Below are 19,243 nucleotides of genomic sequence, written 5' to 3' on the forward strand. Positions count from 1 at the left end.
CAGACTGGCAGGTTTGTTTTGGTTTTTTGGTACCTCTACTTTTATCCTACCCAAGTGTTTAATGGCAGTTAATAAATTCATGTTGAAGGGGCAGAGCCAAGATGGTGGAGTAAAAGCAAGGACTTGCTTGAGCTCTCCCCCAAATCCCTCCAAATACCTGTAAAAATGACACAAAACAAATTCTAGTGCTATAGAATTCACAAAATGACAAAGTGAAACAAGTCTACAGCCCAAGACAGTCTGGAAGGCTGGCTGATGGGAAGGGTTTATTGCACAGTGTGGAGCGCAGAGAGCAGCCCAGTGTGGGCCACACCACCACAGACTAGGCCAGAGCAGGCCTCAGAGCACTGAATCACTGGCAGCTGTAACAATTTCCAGACTTCTAAACCCACAAGTGCCAAAGACATGGTAAAAGGTCAGTGGGAAAACTCTATCAGACCTGGGTAAGAGAAGAGCACAGTCTGGCCCTAGCCCTGGGGCATGGTGGAGTTGGCAGTGGAGGCAGCTGTGGTTGCAGCAGCAGCAGGAGGGGTAGCAGCTGCTTCCCAAGCTCCAAGTCCACAGATTGTGGGGGGATCAAGCATCTGATCAGAGCAGGAACACAGGGATCTCTTTGCTGGCACTGAGGTAGGATTCTCTTTTTTTGCCTTGCTTCGATCTGGGTCACAGGCCCGGGTGGCAGTCCTGGGGTGAGGAGGAGCACTTCTGTGGCAGAGCTTGAGGTGGCTGTGGAGAGGGAGACCTCCTCACAGTTCCAGGGCAGAGAAGAGTGTTTGAGGTCACTCCCAGACCAGAGCACAGGACAGGAGAGGAGTAAACACCTCTCCTTGGATCATACCACCTCAGAAGAATGAAAATTTACAGGTCTAGAAATAGCTCTCAACAAAGCTACACAAAACCCCTGAAGCTTGGGACAGAGCACTCTCCACTCTGGAAGCAGAGTCATACCTTGACAAAGAGCTTAAAAGTCAAATAATTGGCTGGAGAAATGAGCAGACAGTGTAAAAGAACTCAGAACATAGAATCTTACTTTGGTGATAAAGAAGATTGAAACATACAACCAGAAGAAGACAACAAAGTTAAAGCTCCTATATCCAAAACCTCCAAGAAAAATATGAATTGGCTGCAGGCCATGGAAGGGCTCAAAAAGGATTTTGACAAGCAAGGGAAGTAGAGGAAAAAACTGGGAAAAGAAATGAGAGGGATGTAAGAAAATCATGAAAAATGAGTCAACAGTTTGCTAAAGGAGACCCAGAAAAATACAGAAGAAAGTAACACCTTAAAAAATAGACTAACCCAAATGGCAAAAGAGGTCCAAAAACCAATGAGGAGAAGAATGCCTTAAATAGCAGGATTGGGCAAATGGAAAAGGAGGGCCAAAAGCTCACTGAAGCAAATAATTCCCTAAAAATTAGAATGGAGCAAATGGAAGCTAATGACTTTATGAGAAATCAAGAAATTATAAAACAGAACCAAAAGAATGAAAAAAAATTCACATTGTCTTCCATCTCATTGGAAAAACCCCTGACCTGGAAAGTAGATCCAGGAGACATAATTTTTAAAATACTGGACTACCTGAAAACCGTGATCAAAAAAAGAGCCTAGACATCATCTTTTAAGAAATTATCAAGGAGACCTGCCCTGGCATTCTAGAACCAGAGGCTAAAATAGAAACAGAAAGAACCCACCTATTGTCTCTTTAAAAGATCCCAAAAAGAAAACTACTAGGAATATTGTAGCCAAATTCCAGAGTTCCCTGGTCAAGGAGAAAATATTGTAAGCAGCCAGAAAGAAACAAATAGAGTATTGTGGAAACACAATCAGGATAACACAAGATCTAGCAGCTTCTACATTAAGGGATCAAAGGGCTTGGGATATGATATTCTGGAGTCAAAGGAGCTAGGATTAAAACCACAAATCATCCACCCATCTAATGAACATAATACTTTAGGGGGAAAAATGGATATTCAATGAAATAGAGGACTTCAAGCATTCTTGATGAAAAGACCAGAGATGAATAGAAAATTTGACTTTCAAATACAAGAATCAAGAGCAGCATGAAAAGGTAAACGGGAAAGAGAAATCATAAGGGACTTACTAAAATTGAACTGTTTACATTCCTACATGGAAAGATGATATTTGTAATTCATGAGACCTTTCTCCTAATTAGGGCAGTTGAAGGGAATATACATAGATATGTAGACAGAGAGTACAGGGTGAATTGAATGTGAAGGGGTGGTATCTAAAAATAAACTTAAGGGGAAAGAGAGGAATATATTGGGAGAAGGAGAAAGGGAAAGATAGAATGAGGTAAATTATCTCACATAAAAGGTACAAGGAAAAACTGTTATAATGGAAGGGAAGAGGGGAGAGGTAAAAGAGAATGAGTGAACCTCACTCTCCTCAGATTTGGCTTAAGGGGGAATAACATACACACTCAATTGGGTATCTTATCCTACAGGAAAGTAGGGAGGAAGGGGATGGGGGGCATGACAGAAGGAAGGGCAGATTGGCAGAGGGGGTAGTCAGAAGCAAACGCTTTTGTAAAGGGACATGGTCAAAGGAGAAAATAGAATAAATGGAGGGTGGGACAGGATGGAGGGAAATATAATTAGTCTTTTACAATGTGATTATTTTGAAAGTGTTTTGCATAACAACACATCTATAACCTATATTGAATTGCTTGCCTTCTCAATGAGGGTGGGTGGGAGGGAAGAAGGGAGAGAATCTGGAAATCAAAGTTTTAAAAACAAATGTTAAAAATTGTTTTTACATGCAACTGGGAAATAAGATATATAGGCAATGGGATATAGAAATATACCTTGCACTACAAGAAATTAAGGGGGAAGGGTTAAAGGGGGAGTGTGGGGTAATAGAAGGGAGGGCAGACTGGGGAAAGGTTTAATCAGAATGCATGCTATCTTGGGGTGGCGGGGAGGGGAGCAATGGGGACACAATTTGGAACTGAAAATTTTGTGGAAATGAATATTGAAAATTAAAAATAAATAAATTTAAAAAATAAATACATGTCAATTATTTCGTTATTCATGGTAATTGAATATTTTTTTAAATTATTTAGACAATGAAAATTGTTTATGTATTCAAAACACATATATTGAGGCTCTTAATATATACAAGACTTTTAAAATAGTGTAGGCAAGAATAATGACAGTGCCTATCCTCAAGGAGTTTAATACCAAAGATAAAGAGCATACATACTGTAATAAAAAGCAAAGTGAGAGTTTCATTAAAAAATGCTATAAAATTTAAATGAAGAAAGACCCTACTTCCGTTATTTTTATATTGGGAATTTGGTTGTTCAATGTGCTATTATATTTAAATGTTGGAATTTACATTAACAAATTAACCTGATGTTCAGCTAAATAAACAAAGAAGCAAAAAACACTAGTTGTCTTAGAGACCACTTACCAAGAACACTAAGTTAAATGATTTGTCAAAGGATAGGTCTCTATGTATTAGAAGCAGCACTGGAATCCTTGTCTTCTTGGTTTTCAAAGCCAGCATTCACTGTGCTATGCTGATACCTATTCATATTACTATGTAGTTACTCTATGATATATTACTATATAGTATTTTTTAAAACATAATCTGTTTGTTGTACCTCTGGGTATTTTTTAAAGGGTGATGAATGATTTTCTTTCTCACAATAGCCATATTACATTTGGGAGCCCTCCATTGTCATATTTTCTTGTAACTGTTTGGAGAATCATTCCAAGTGTAAGATCCTGCCAGCTGGTTGAAAAACAAAACAAAACAAAAAAACCAAAAACTCAATTGAGTCTATTGAGAGATTAATTCACCAGCTGAGGGAAAACGACTTGGTACAGAGTCATCAGAAATTCCACCCACTAAACTTATCATCCAAGATATAGAAGATCTCTAATTAGCTTCCTGAACCAATTAAAGACAAGCAGGAAGCATTAGTCATTAACACTATTTTGAGTTGATCGACTGACTGGAGAAACTGCATAATATAAGGGAAAACTATGCCCTGAGTTTTTTCTTTTGCCTTACATGCTTGCTGCTGTGGTATCTTCAACTTGTTTGGTTTGCAGATAGACAAAATTTCTCAGATTATTTCTGAGCATGTTTACAGAAAGAGCTGGTGAGAAGAGAGGATATATATATTTCTGTTCTTACCTCTATGCCCTCCTTTAAGAAACTAGTTTGGACTCATCTCCTGTCAATGGTCAACTTGCTTAAGAGTTCAGGATTTCAGAAAAGTTAACCTAGGCTTCCAATACTTTTTGAACTTATGGTGCATACAGGTCTAGAGATAATTCTGAGATGGGCTATGTGTGAGGTAGGATTATAAAGTAATGAGAACAATTTTTGCATATGGCTGGTGGAAATCACTATTTTTTTTATAGAGTAGAACAAATGTCTCAGTTTTCAAAAAATGAAACTCTGTCTTCTAATTGTATGATAGGGAACTCAAATTAGATTCTTTGTAAAATTCTTAAAAAAATGCAAAAGAATATTAGGCTCGTATATAGAGAGCTGGAAGGGACGTCAGAGGTCCTCTTATTCTGCGTCTTTATTTTTTAGGATGAAGAATCTGAGTCCCCCGGAAAACAAAAGATTTACCAAAGTTCATACTAGTGCTGTTCAAAAGCATTATTCTAACTGGGGTCTTCTTAATTTCAAGCCAGTGCATTTTTTACTACAAAGGGATAGTTTATGGGCATTTGGAAAGCAACAAACTGCCATGGAAAATCAGGCCATTTTCATCAATAACTGTTAGAATAATCTCTCCTTTTAAAAACACAGTTACTAGACTGTAAGATAAAGGAGATGCCTTAAACAAGAGAGGTGTGAATTTCAGCAAGGCATTTGATGAAATTGAACTCACTGACATCCTTGTAGACAAGATAGAAAGATGTTCAGTTAGACGATAATTCAGTAAAATGGATTCAAGACTGGTTAAATGACCATGCTGAAAGAATGAAAGGATTGATGGTAACCTGAAGAGACATCTTTGGGTGAATGCCTCAGTCTCCTATCCTCATTCACATGGGCTCTTCAACACCTTTACCAATGATTTGGTTTGAAAAACAGATGAAATTCTTAACATTATTTCAAATGAGAAAGAGTTGGATTGGAAAAAAAAAATACCACACTGGACACGAGGATGAAGTGTGTGTGTGTGTGTGTGTGTGTGTGTGTGTGTGTGTGGGGTCCCTATTAAATTTCATTTTATTATGTTTCCCATTGTTTTTAAAATGTATATACATACATATATAGTCTCTCTCCCTCTGTCATTCTGTGCACACACACATTCTAAAAACAGTGGGAAAATATAAAGTGAAATTTAATAGGGACTATACTTGGATTCAAAAGGACAATTTCACAAGTTTATGATAGGAAAGACAAGGTTAGATCACAAAAAAGATATGGAAGTTTTAATGAACTGTTAGTTCAATATGAGTCTGTGGCTTGGTAAAGCAGCCAAAAAGAACTAATATAATCGTAGGCTACATTTATAAAGGAGTAGTGTCCAGAACAAAATGACAGTCTAACTGTAATGTGCCCTGATCATACTCCATCTGGAGTACTTCAGTCATGTCTAGACATCAATTACAGTAAGAAAAGTGACTAACTGGTATGCATTCAGAAGAAGGGAATTGCAATGGTGAGGTTATTGTAATCTATGCTAAATAAGAGTTGGTTGGTAGAATTGTTGGTGCTTATCCAGGAGAAGAGAACATTTGGGGATGCATGGGACATAAAAGCTCTCTTGAGTATTGGAATGATTATCTTGACAAAGAATTTTTTTGCTTAGCCACAAAGGACAGAGCCAGAAACAATGTTTAGAGATTGTAGAGCAGCTGATTAGGGTTCCATGTGAGGAAAGCTGTTAATTTACAGGGCTGCTTAAACAGGAAACTGGCTAACCTAGTAACAAGTGAGGTTCTCTTCATATATACACATATATGAATATTCAAATACATATGAACATGTATATGTGTGAATGCCTATGTATGTATATATATATATATATACATGTGTCTGCATATATACATGTACACACAATATGTTGTTTCATTCAGCCAAGATCTTCCTTCTTACCTCCCAAGATCTCCCTCCCTCCCTCCCTCCCTCATTGAGAATACCAAAAACAAAACAAACAATAAGAAACACCACAAAAACCCATAGCCCATGGTACACAGGTATAGTCCACCAAAACAAATTGCTATATTGGCAATGTCATATGTGTGTGTATGTATGTGCATGTATATGTATAATTCTGCCTTCTGAGTTTTCTATCTCTATCAGGAGGTAGGTAGCATGTTGCATTATTAATTCTCTGGAATCCTGATAGATCATTAGCTGATAAGAGTTTAGCATAATAGTATTCAAATGTACATACATATGGTATGAGAAGATACCTCTCTACTCTATGCAAAGATGGGAGGTCTATGATTGTGATACATCATACACATTTTCAGGGTTTTTTAGTGTATTGATTGGTTGTGCTGGTTTTTTCTTCTCTTTTTATTTAAAGAATATAATTTGCTTTTTGAAATTGCTCTTTGTGATGGGGAGATTCTGAGAAAAATTATATTGATGTGGAGAAACAAATGACATCAATAAACCTTTTTTTTTTAAAGAATGATAGATAACCAATGGGCAACCTCCATTCTCTAATAATATGTATGAACTGCTAAGAGCACTTGAAGTTATTCAGTGTTAAACTTGGGGTGGGCAGCTGCAAGAATGAATTAAGAATCCACTGTAGTAGCTCTTAACTTCATTCATTCATCATGGACTCCTTTGGTAGTCTGGTGGAGTCTATGGACAATATATGCCATCTTCTATCTCTAGGCAGTTTCACTGGCTGTTCCACATGCCTGGAATGTTCTCTCTCCTCAACTCAACCTCTTGGCTTCCTTCAAGTCCCAGCTAAAATCCTACCTTCTACAGGAGGTTTTTCCCAATCTCTTTTAATTCTAGTGCCTTTCCTCTGATTATTTCTGATTTATCGTGTAACAAGCATATTTGTACATGGCTGTTTGTATGTTGTCTCCCCTCATCAAATTGTGCACTTCTTGAGAACAGAACAAGGGCTGTCTTCTCTTCTTTGTATCCCAGTTCTTAGCAGAGTACTTAACATATAATAAATATTTAATAAATGATTATTGACTAACACATTAAAATAAAATAAAATAAAATAATATAAAATACCTTTGATTACCAAAAAAGCCAAAAGTTATTGAAAATAAAGATGCAGGTTTTTTTTTCCTCCATCCTCTTGTAAGGGTAATGGGATATACGATCTTCCCAGCCCATTAATAGGCCTCACATGAAGCCCTGAAGCAGAGCCAATTGGACTCTGGGCCATAGGTATTTCCACACCTTTCTAATTAAGTGCTATTTTCCAAGCTTCTCAGCACTAAGCCAATTAAGTGCCAGGTCTTTGATTGGAAAGAGTATATGTTGTATTGCTTGGAGGGAGAGATATGGGCAGAGAGCGAAGCAGGTGGGCAAAGGAGGAACTTGCCTACAGGAACTTGGTTGTCCAGGGTAACTTAAAGAATGCTTGAGAGGTTGGTGCTCCCTGGTTTAGTGAGGAATACCTTGCTAGGTCTTACCTTCTGGTATCCTAATAGTAATGTCCCAAATAAATATTTTAGTTTTGTCTTGGAGGAAGAGAGTTTTTTTTGTAATTTGCAAACCAACCCTGGAAATGCCTATGCATATTCATAGCAGCTGCTATGGGTATCACTTTGCCATTACACCCCCAACCCCCATCCACCATCCCAGTTCCCAGACCCCTTGAAATCAAGCTACAAGCCTTTAGGGATACCTAGAGCTTCCACGAAACCCTAATTACAAATCACTTATCTGCTATGTGCCTAGAACTGTTAAGTACTCATAATACAAAAACAAAAATGAAACAGGACAAGTTCTCAAGTATCTTGTGTTCTGTTGATGAATACAAACATGGGCATATATAAGTACATGCAAAATAGATTTAAAAGTGATTTAGGAGGGTAATAGCAACTGTGGAATTGGGAAAGGCCACATTTATGAAGTGGCAATTGAGCTGAGTCTTGAAGAAAACCCACAGATTCTAAGAAGATGTAAGAAAAAAGTTCCTTCCAGGAAAAGGGGATAGCCAGCAAGAGAAAAGGCACAGAGATTAGAGATGGAGAGCCATATGTTAGAAACAGATGGAAGATGGTAAAGACAGGGATTTACCTAAGCTCTCCCAAATTCCCTACAAACAACACTAAAACAATACCTCAAAACAAAATAAGAAGAAGCAAAAACAACAAAAGGGAGTGATGAAACAATTTTCCAACCCAGCAACTTAGAAGTTCAGCAAGACAGATCTTTCTCACTGGGGGCAATAGGGGAGTGCAGTTCAGCACAGGCCACTCTGGAAAGCTAGCAGCAAGCCTTAGGGGTGACTGAAATGGTGATGACAGTGGCTTCTGGAGCTCTCAGGCCAAAAATGGTAAGGGAGTCAGATAATTGATTAGAAGGAGATTACAGGAGACCCTTTGCTGGCACTGGGGGCAGGACTCTATTGCATCATATATACATAGTTCTAAGTCACAGTCTCTGAGCAAGAAAAAAAAAAGCACTAACTAGTAGGAGAAGGGATACTGGACACATTTCCAGTGTGGAGAACAATGAAGACCAGAGCACAGGTGAGGAAAAGTAACCACATATCCCTTTAGGTCATATGACCTTGGCAGATTTGAAAACTTACAGACTCCCAGAACCAGCTCTGATAAAAGCAGCACAAAAAACGTGAAGCTTGAGATGGTGCCCTCTCAACCTTGGGAGCAGAGTCCGAATTTATCATATATTTAAAAGTCAAGAAATTGGCTGGAATAATGAGCAAACAACAAAAAAAGTACTTGATCATAGAACGTTACTATGGTGACAGGGAAAACCAAAGCAAAAACTCAGAAGACAATGGGATCAAAATAGCTATATGCAAAGCCACAAAGAAAAATGTAAATTGGCCAAAGGCCCAAAAAAAAATTCATGGAAGAGCTCAAAAAGAAATTTTTTAAATCAAATAAGAGAGGTAGAGGAAAACTGTCTTATATTTGAAAGTCAAATTTTCTATTCAGCTATGGTTTTGTCATTAGGAATACTTGAAAGTTTTCAGCTTCTTGAAATGTCCAGTTTTCCCCCTGAAGCCTTATAATCAGGTTTGCTAGGTAAATTATTCTTGGTTGTAATCCTAGCTTCTTTTTCCTCTGGAGTATCATATTCCATGCTCTCTGCTTTCTTAGTGTAGAAGCTGCTAAATCCTGGGTAATCCTAACTCTGGCTCCATGATATGAATTTTCTTTCTGGCTACTTGAAATATTTCCTCCTTGACCTAGTAGCTCTTTAATTTGTCTATAATACTCCTGGAATTTTTCATCATGAGATCAGGAAATGATTAGTGAATTCTTTTGATATCTATTTTACTCTTTGATTCTAGGATATCAGGGCAGTTTTCCTTGGTAATTTCCTAAAAGATGTCTAGTTCTTTTTTTTTAATCATTGCTTTCAGGTAGTCAAATAATTTTCACATGATTTCTCCTTGGTCTATTTTCTAGGTCATTTGTTTTTCCAACTGGTCTGTACCCAAAAGAAATTTTTTTTAAAAATAGAAAAGGACCTATATGTACAAATATATTTGTAGTAGACCTCTTTGTGGTTACAAAGAATTGGAAATTGAGGGGATGCCCATCAATTGAGGAATGGCTGAACAAGTTGTGGTATATGAGTGTAATTGAAGACTATTCTGCTTTATGAAATGACAAGCAGGATGATTTCAAAAAAACTGAGAAGGACTTAAGTGAATGGATGCAACGTAAAATGAGCAGAACCAGGAAAAGATTGTAAACAGTAACAGCAGTATTATGCAATGATCAACTCTGAATGACTTAGTTATTCTCAGCTATACAATGATCTAAGATAGTTCCAAAGGATTTAGGATTAAAAATGCTATTCACCTCCAAAAAAAGAACTGATGAAGTCTGAATTTACAAATTTTATTTTCCTTAGATTTATTTTGTTTATGTTTTCTTTCCCAACATGACTAATATGGAAATCTCTTTTACATGACTAGACATGTAAAACCTATATCAAATTACTTGCCTTCTCAATGAGATATGGGGTGAAGATATCAATGAGATAAGGGGGAAGAAGAGGAGAGGGAAATTTGGAACTTGGAATTTTAAAAAAAAAGCAAATGTAAAAAAATTTACATGTAATTAGAAAAAAAGGAAAAAAAAGAAATAGTAAGGTCATGAGTTTGGCGGGACCATAGTGTATGTAAAAAGGAATAATATGTAATAGATTTAGAAAGCTATGTCAGGGTCAGGTTTTGAAGAGCTTTGAATGTCAAAGACGACAGAATTGATTGTTGATCCTAAGGCTCATAGGGAGTTGATGGAGTTTGAGTTGGGATGATGTGGCCAGACCTACACTTTAGGAAGGTCACTAAGGCATCTTAATGAAAGATGAATTTGAGTAAGAGAAAATTTCAGGTAGGAAGTCCAAATAGGTTACTACTGCCATAGCCCAGGTGAAAGGAAATTAAACCCTGGATTTGTAGTAGCAGCTGAAGGAGTGGAAAGAAAGGGTCTGACATGAAAGATGTTTTGGAAGTAGAACTGACAATTTGGTAGTCCATTAGATAGATGGAATGAAAAAGAGTGAGAAGTTGAACATTTCAGTAGAGAAGTTTATAAACCTGAATGAATGGAGGTCTGCTAATGCCCTTAAAAATAACATGGAAATTGAGTATGGTTGCATAGGGGAGTTGGGAATTGCATCATTGCAAAGAATACCTAAACCAATGATAGTATTGAAGTATATTTTTTAAAAATGAAACTCAGGGACACTTACCTTTCTTAGTTCCAAAGATTCCATTCTAAAATCAAACATTTATTTTACCCTTCTTCATTAACAAGTAAAGAGCAAATACAGAGAAGCCTAAGACTTTGTTCCTGATACATGACAAGTTAACTATGAATACAAAACAGTATGTATTAATTGTCAGATGAGTAGTACAGACAGGCACAAAAAGCATCCCAAAGAAGGAGGGATCAATGTGGTCTGGAGAGATTAAGTAAGATTTAAGAGAGGAAGTAGGACTTAAGATAACACTTCAACAATGTATGGGATGGAGGCGGTCAAGGTTGAGGATATATATTTGAAGATCATCAGTTTCAGTTATTCTTGTTCTTTATAAAGTAGATTGCTTTTTCTGACTTAGATGATGAATAATATTTTAGTGTATTTGTTTTATTTATTCTGTAACAAAAGTGGCTCATTTTTCAGAATATGAATGGCTTATTTAGGTTGCTATATGAGAATATGGGTTTCGGGCACATTTTAATGAATTCTAGATACCTCCTACTTGATGAGGGAAAAGACCTTTCAGAATTGGAGAGCTTTTAGAATCAACAACCATATAAAAATAATTTTAAAATCTTAACAAGTCACTCAAGAGAGTGAGAAAAATGTAGATTCCTAATACATTTAATCATTAAGTGGAGTTCAAATACAGATGCCCTAAAACCTATGGGGAACTTTGAAGATGCTAGCTTTATAATGGGACATGGCTGTGGGTGGTACTTGTTTTTAGATTTCACCCTAAAAGGTACTGGGTTAGATCTAATTTTTGCACTTATATGCAGATATCTAAATTATTTCCTTGGTATCTCAAAAATGATTCTTTCAGAAAGCACCATGAGAACTTGAATAACTATAAGTGATCAGAAGGAACATCATGTTCTATTCACAGTCCAGCAATTACTAGTAAAGGTCATGTTGGTCATAAGTTCAGAGTCTAAAGCAGTCTTAAAATGTGTTATATTGAATTATTCTGCATGTGGCCAAAATACATTGCTTATAATAGCCATTTAACAGAATTTCCAAATGTTTTACTGATTTTCAATCAATACTTTCAGTTATAGATTGAATCAGTCCTTGAAAAAAAAGGGATATGAAAAAAGCACATTGATAAATAAGTAAACAGAGAAATTAGATGATTTTCCAAACAAGTTTTGGAAATGAAAGTAGAACCTGGGTCTTTTAACACTTACGTACTAGTGCTACATGAATTGTACTGTTTCCTGAACCAAGATGAATAAGTGACCTAGTAGAGAAAATGTGTGTGTTTCTGAGGTAGATCATTTCATCAGTTCATTAAATCTTCTAAAGCACCGTATTTTATTTGCTTAAACTTTCCCAATGGTACATAGTCTTGCCTGAAACAAGCAGTTTAAAAACAAATAGAATAATGATAACACCAGATGTGTTCCACATTTGGCAAAAACAATACATAAAAATCCAGATGATTTAATAAATCAATGTGGCGGGGAGGGTGTGATTATTTGCTTCTATATACATACATACATACACACACACACACACACACACACACACACACACACACATATATATGTATACTACTCTTTTAAATAGCAAGATTCACTAGAAGACTTAAAAAACAATTACATTTATGGAAGCATAAGTCACTTTCAGTGATGGGGCCATGTTCTACTCTGTCCTTTAATTTCCTACTTCAACATATCTATTTGCACATTCTGCTCTTATAACTGGAAATTGCTTGCCCTATGTTCCTATAAACAAAGATGTGACCAAAGAGAAGGAGGGACTAGACACTTTATCCATTACTCTTAACCTCTCAAACCTCTTCAAAATAGAAATTCTAAAAAAGAGATAAAGAAATTTCAATTATCTTGATAGTCTTGAGACACCAAGAATGCTAATGAGGTAAAAATCTGATGAACTAAAGACAGGTAAGGCTAAACCTTAATCCCTAACATATTTCATACCCATTACCCCTCTGCCCAACATGTTCTGGCCTACAATAGGCTTGAAACTGTGCTCAACTATATCTCACTCTACTCTTTGCCAACCCTAAAAGCCAGAAACTTGCTGTGACTGGCATTGTAGTGTAGCAGGGTACTGCAATACAACTTAGCCAGAGAACTGAAGAATGGAGGGAACTGATGTAGATTAATATGCTTCTGGTGCCAGTACACTTGAAAAAGGGGATGTACATCCAGCTGGAGCCAGCTATGCCCTCCTCAGAGAAGTCACTTGGAGCAGAGATTGGGGCTGGTGAAATATCAGCTGGCTAGCTTGGGGGGAGTCTGGTAGGAGTCTCTGCTCCCTGGGAAATTAACTTCAAGAAGTCAGAAAGTGAGTCATAGAGGAATTAAAGAAAAAATATTAAAATTACCAAAGATGTCAGGGAAATATTCTGTTAAAAATATTGAACACAAGTAGGAAGGAAAAGGAAGATATTAATAAGAGGAGGTAATGTGGTCTCTACACTTGGTAAAAGAGGCCAGATATCTATGAGTAAATACTCTAAGGATAGAAAATCAAAACCTGAAGTGACAAAGGACCCTGTGGATTCTCAAGAGAGAATGGTACAATAGCAGGGTATTCCTGAATGGTTGAAGAGAAACAAGGATTGCAAAAAGTGTTTTTCATCCACACAGCAGAATAGGAAAACTCAAATCTATGATGGCAAACCTTACCAAATAAACAAAAGAGAAAAGAATTGATTTGGGCATGAAAATTCATGGAAGCAAAGGAAATTATAGAAGAAGAGAAGTGAAAAGTAATACAAAAGTGTTCTCTATATAAGAAAAAACATCAATCTCAAAAATAAAACAAGTGATAAGTCAAGGATTATAGGTCTCACAAAAGAATACAAGTCAAGCAACAACAACAACAAACCTTGAGCATCCTATTGTAAGAAATAATACAAGAAAGTTATGTAGAACTCTTGAAAGAGAAATTTCTGAACAAGAAACACATTTCCTTCTGGGGTGAGGAGAAGGACAGAATAATTCTGTTCTGTAGACTCCAAGATGAGAAGAGGGAAAAGTTGGAAAGAATTAATAGATAACTAGATATAAGGAAGAAATTGAAAGTAATACATTAAGGAGAATTGCAGAAATACAAAAAGAGGTAAAATAGGGGAGGGGACCTTAGAAGTGAGAAGAGCAGATGGGACTAGAGTTGCCTTAAAGTAAATAAAGAGACAAAGTATTGTTTTTGTAAAGAAAGCAGGCAAAAATTCTAATTAGTTTAAAAAATAGTGACAAATGAAGGAAAATAAAAACCTAAATCTCTTAAGTTTTAAAATGAATGGATTAAACAATCCAATAAAATGTAAAAGGGTGAAAAATTGTATAATGATATTCAAAATGGAATATTCCATTGTGCATAAGAATACTCAGAATGAAAATCAGCCCATAAGAAAATATTTGCTAATAAAAATAGGCAATCTTTGAAATCCCACTCAAATGCCACCTCTTTTGAGTAACTTTCCCTGCTCCCCAATACAGAAGTGATTCTTACATCCTTAGATTTTTCAAAGCAGATTGTAATTTGCCTACTTCTTTTTCATCTTGCTCTACATTATATTCAGTGGACCATAATTGTCTTATGGACAGATCCTGTAACTTCTTTAGGGACTGGGTTAGTGACTTGCATACATTTATTGAATTAAAATGAATATACAAAAAATACTTTGTCCATGTTAGTACAAGATCTAAATTACTGATGCTAGTCTCCAGAAAGGTGTGGAGTAATGAAAAATTATCCCATGACCAGTGCTTTCTCTTACAAAGATTCAGTAGGTTGTGACTTTGAACAATATAAATCAAGCCTGACACTACAAGCTAATGTTAATTAATCCCTGAGCCATTCCAAAGTAAAAAAGTTTGTTTTGTTTACAAAATAGAGACAATTTTGAAAATTATTAAAGAATTAGAGCTGAATTGTAGTTATCCCAAAGATCTTCATTGTTACTTTTTTCTTTCCTTTTGTCCCCCAATTTAACCAAATCCTTTTAAATTTCCTATTACATGGAGAGAATTGCTTTTGCTAGTGGAAGAGATGTAAAGATTAGTTAAGGCATTATCTTTCCTTTCATGAAGTTTAGTTATTAGGTAGGTTTTTGTAGGGAGTTTTGCAACTCCTGGGTCAAAGAATGTCTCCTTAATCCTATCGCAACCTAGGCTCCTTGTTATTTTATATCCTCCCAACAAAGAGGATAGTTTGTTGTTGTTCAGTCATCTTGTTCTTTGTGACCCCATTTGTGGTTTTCTTGGCAAAGATACTGGGGTGGTTTACCATTTCCTTCTCCAGATCATTTTACGGATGAGAAAACTGAGGTAAAAAGGGTTAAGTGACTTGCTCAGGGTCACATATCTAATATGTGTCTGAGGCCAGATTTTGAACTTAAGAAGGTCTTCCTGACTCTAAGCCCAGCACTCTATCTAGTGCACTAACTAGTTGCCTTGAGAATAATTACGTACCTTTAATATGTACTTCTATGTACTTTGCGTACCTTGAATAAAAAAAAATTCCCTTAGAAAAAAGAATATACTTGGCTATTGTTTGAGTTACTAATCCTTACTTCTGCCTAGCTTCAGATATGTACTTGAAAAAGTTTATTTCTCAGACCCATTATTGATCAGAATAATTAATAGTTCCTAGGGTTTACAATTTAATTTGTAAACTACTGATATTTTTTGTTCCTCTAGTCAGTGTCTCAAAAATGGGTTTGGTTTTGGTATATTTTACACTCTTCTAGGAAAAAAAAGTTCAGATTGAAACACGTAACTATAATGTGCCACACATTCACCTCTGGACACTTTGACTTTATTTCCTTCTATCTTAATTCCTCAAGGAATCCCCAGATGGCAGAGATTCTCTTGGTCACTTCTTTTCTTATTATGTTAAAATTGCTTTACTGTCAAAAACAAGTTTTTGGTTTTTTTTTTTTTTCAGAAAGAATGGATTTTATAGCCAATGTACTACAACTGGCATATTTCTATTTTGGTTTGTAATACTTTTAGTTTGCTTTTAAATGTTCTTATTCAATGCCAGAGCATAACTATTTTTAACAAGACAGTGACACATAAGAAATAATGATCATTAAAGATGATAATTATTATAGCATGGCATGGTAGACAGAATACTGGTCTTATAGTCAGTAAGATTTGGATTCAAATTCTGCCTCAGAAAACCTGTTAGCTCTCTGACCTTGGGCAAGTGTTATATACCCCAAGAAAACAAATGAGCCTTATTTTAAGTCGTAGATAGTTGTAATGTGCTTCATTGAAAGGAATACTCACACAGATAAACCATACATTCTTTATGTATTATAACCCATTATTATCATCATAATCATTGAAAAGGTCTGGTTTTATGATTTTTTAGATGAAACATCTGGATACACATGACTAATTCTTAGTTTAAAAAATAAACCTCATAAGACTCTTTGTCATTAGTATTTTATTTTGCTATTTGTGCCTAGTTACTCCAGGGCAGATCCACTCCAAAACCTGAGAGATGGGATCTACTCCAGGTGGGCAGTGGTGGACGCATAGATGAACAAGTCAGTGGAGACTGTGATGATGAAGATGGTTGCGGAGGATCAGGAAGCGGAGAAGTAAAACGGGTCCTGAAAATCACAAACTGTAAGTCCTTGATTTTAATGCCTTCTTTGAAGAGTCAGTTTGTGAAGTGAAATGAAAGATGTGGCCTAACTTGAGTTGAAAGGAAATCGTTGTGGTACACAAAAAGCAGGAAGAATGTTAAAAGAATTGTAGACTTAGAGAGAATGGAAGTGTGTTGCTATGGCCAGTTGGATCTGTTTGTGGATATTCTGGATTTGTGTTCATTTCTCTTTGGCTCATTTCTCAGTGATTAATTTTATGAAATGGTTTTGTTAATTTGGTAATCATTGAGCATGGAATAATGAGGTATGGGAATGATAAGCATAAATATAACATCTTAAAAAGTAGCATGGTAGCCAATGTTAAAGTGGTAAATAATCTGAAATCAGAATAGTTAGTCCTGTGCAAATAACAAAATACTTGTTAGAGTCTATAGTGTAATCAGAGAATGAAGTGGATTGCACTTTATTCACTGGTCAGCTTCGGTTCAGTGAAATGAAGAGCAGAACAAATACATGGAAAGTTCAACTGGAAAAAAAAATATATTTGAATTCAAATTCTATGCATTCTTCCTCCAATTACTCTACCAATCTTCTACTTCTGTTTGTTTGCACCAAAACAGAAAATTGTGACATAATGAGTGCATACATTAAGCAAAACAGTTTTGGGGTATTTGGGCTGCTCATGTTTATCACTTAACACTGACACAGATGATTGAATAGTTATACAGTCAGGCTTTACCGAGTGCATTTTTTTTTTGGAGGGAGGGGGGTCATTTTCACATATGGCAGTTTCTTTTTATAAGACATCCTCATTGTCATATGCATTTTTTTTAAAGTTTTGCATTCACATGGGACCAAACTGAGCACACTGAATACAATTGTATGGAAGTTAATAATGTATCAACAGGAGGAGAAGAGTTCTCTCTCTCTGCCTGATCAGATCCTTGTAAAAAGTAGTGAGTTCCATCCAGCATATCTGATATAGTCCTCATTAGATTCTAAGAGGAAGTGGTGTTCACATCATTAGTTCTCCTGGTAAAGTACAAGATAAGATTCCATACAGCTTGTTGCTTCTCTAGGAGAGCCTTTCTAGATTTATTAGTGAAGGGCAAATGATTCAAGCAATAGAAGCCAAGCAGCGCTGCAGAAAAAGAAACAAAAAAGCTTAAAAACACTTTTGTCAAGAAATATGTTTTCCTACTAGATTTCATAATGGATGAAAAAATGTAATAAGCCCAGGGTTTGAAGGTAGCTGTTGCTGGTCACTTAAGTATCATTTTGCGTGCCTTGGCACATTGGTAAACTTTAGTAAATTATTGATAAGAGGATAAATCAACCTCCCAAAGTGAGCAAATTGGCCACTATGATAGAAGAATGAGAAGGAAAAAGATCATTATGATATTTTCAGTGTTCTTAATTTAGCTTGTGGAATTTGTTTATCTTGCTTATGCTTCTTTACCTGGACTTTTCAAATCAAATAATTTTATCTCTCGGACCATTCCCTCCTCTAATCATTTCAAAAATCATTTTATTAATGTTTTATTTGTATAAAAGGACAAAGGTGAGCAACCTGCTAGACTTTTGTGTCTGTAGCTATTTGCCCAAATTGTCACATGGTTGTTTCTGTCATGTGGACAGAAGACAACTGCTTAGGAGGATTACAGGGTATCCTCAGTGGCACTATGGTAAGAATAAGACTCTTAAAAATCTTTTTCTAAACGTTATATATCTATAGACACAAAACTATGGCTCAAATCATCAGCTCTTTCCAGGAAGAAAAACATTTTCTTCTTTCCTGGATTTATTTATAAGCTTAAAAAATTTTTTTATGAATTTATGGGCATAATTGTTTTGTTTCATGAAGCACAGCCTCTTGTGGATGTTAAGCTACTAATGGTTTTCTCACAAAGTCATAACTTGTCAAGGTATCAAGGGCAGAGTTTTACTTCAGAGCCCTGTTCTCAATTACTGTTGAAATGGACAGGTATGGTACAAGCAACCATCCATCAGAACAAAGAAAAGTTGGTTATATATGGTTTTCAGAACTCCAGACAAACATAAAAAAAAATCCACATTTGCTGTAAATGGGCTGCCTATTAGGTTTCTAACATTTTATAGCTGTTACCTTTCAATTTTTAATAAGCGGGCAGGAAACCACTGTGGACAGCCTGCTGAAATGAAGTGGGACAATGAGAGTGGGGAAGTGTGGGTCACATTTCTATTTCTGTACAATGGTATGGTTTAATTCCCCATCTTCATTTATTTTGGGACGTTGGTGAAACAAACTGAAGCAGCTCCAAGAGGCCTAAATTACACAAAGATTGTGTTACTAGATACAGTTTTCATATTTTTGTAATGGTATACTACTATATCTTTGTAATTTAAAACATGTAACCTGGTTAGCCAGCAAGTTTGCCAATGGTAATCTCCATTTACCTTACTACCTTGCACACTTCAGAAGGTACATTATTGTACCTTTACTTTTCATAGGCATTTCAAGTGGAGATGTTTCTAAATTTGCACATCTCATATTTCTTTTGAACTACTGCAATTCTGTTTTGCTCATAAAGCACAGTACCTTTTTTGATGCAGACATGCCATGCTGGCAGTCTATCTCCACTCCAAATGTTCCTGTGGACTATTTGTGCCTGACCTGTGATACAGCCTTCTAAGTTTACAATGGTCTGATTAGCCACAGTCAGACTCACTGTACCTTAACTGTGACATAGGGATGTCATTTTGGTCCTC

At 36.1% G+C, this 19,243-nt stretch overlaps 1 protein-coding gene across 1 annotated transcript in view; it reads left to right on the forward strand.

Annotated features, from left to right (window-relative positions):
- GPC5 (glypican 5) overlaps positions 1-16,564 on the forward strand; it is a 1,045,029-nt gene extending 1,028,465 nt beyond the window's left edge. The window contains exon 7 of the mRNA XM_036755769.1: positions 16,352-16,564. Coding sequence (XP_036611664.1) covers positions 16,352-16,564 — 213 coding nt within the window. The remainder of the gene's footprint in view (positions 1-16,351) is intronic.
- Positions 16,565-19,243: the final 2,679 nt, after the last annotated feature.

This window comes from Trichosurus vulpecula, chromosome 4 (assembly GCF_011100635.1).
Source record: "Trichosurus vulpecula isolate mTriVul1 chromosome 4, mTriVul1.pri, whole genome shotgun sequence".
In the NCBI taxonomy this organism is placed as follows: domain Eukaryota; kingdom Metazoa; phylum Chordata; class Mammalia; order Diprotodontia; family Phalangeridae; genus Trichosurus; species Trichosurus vulpecula.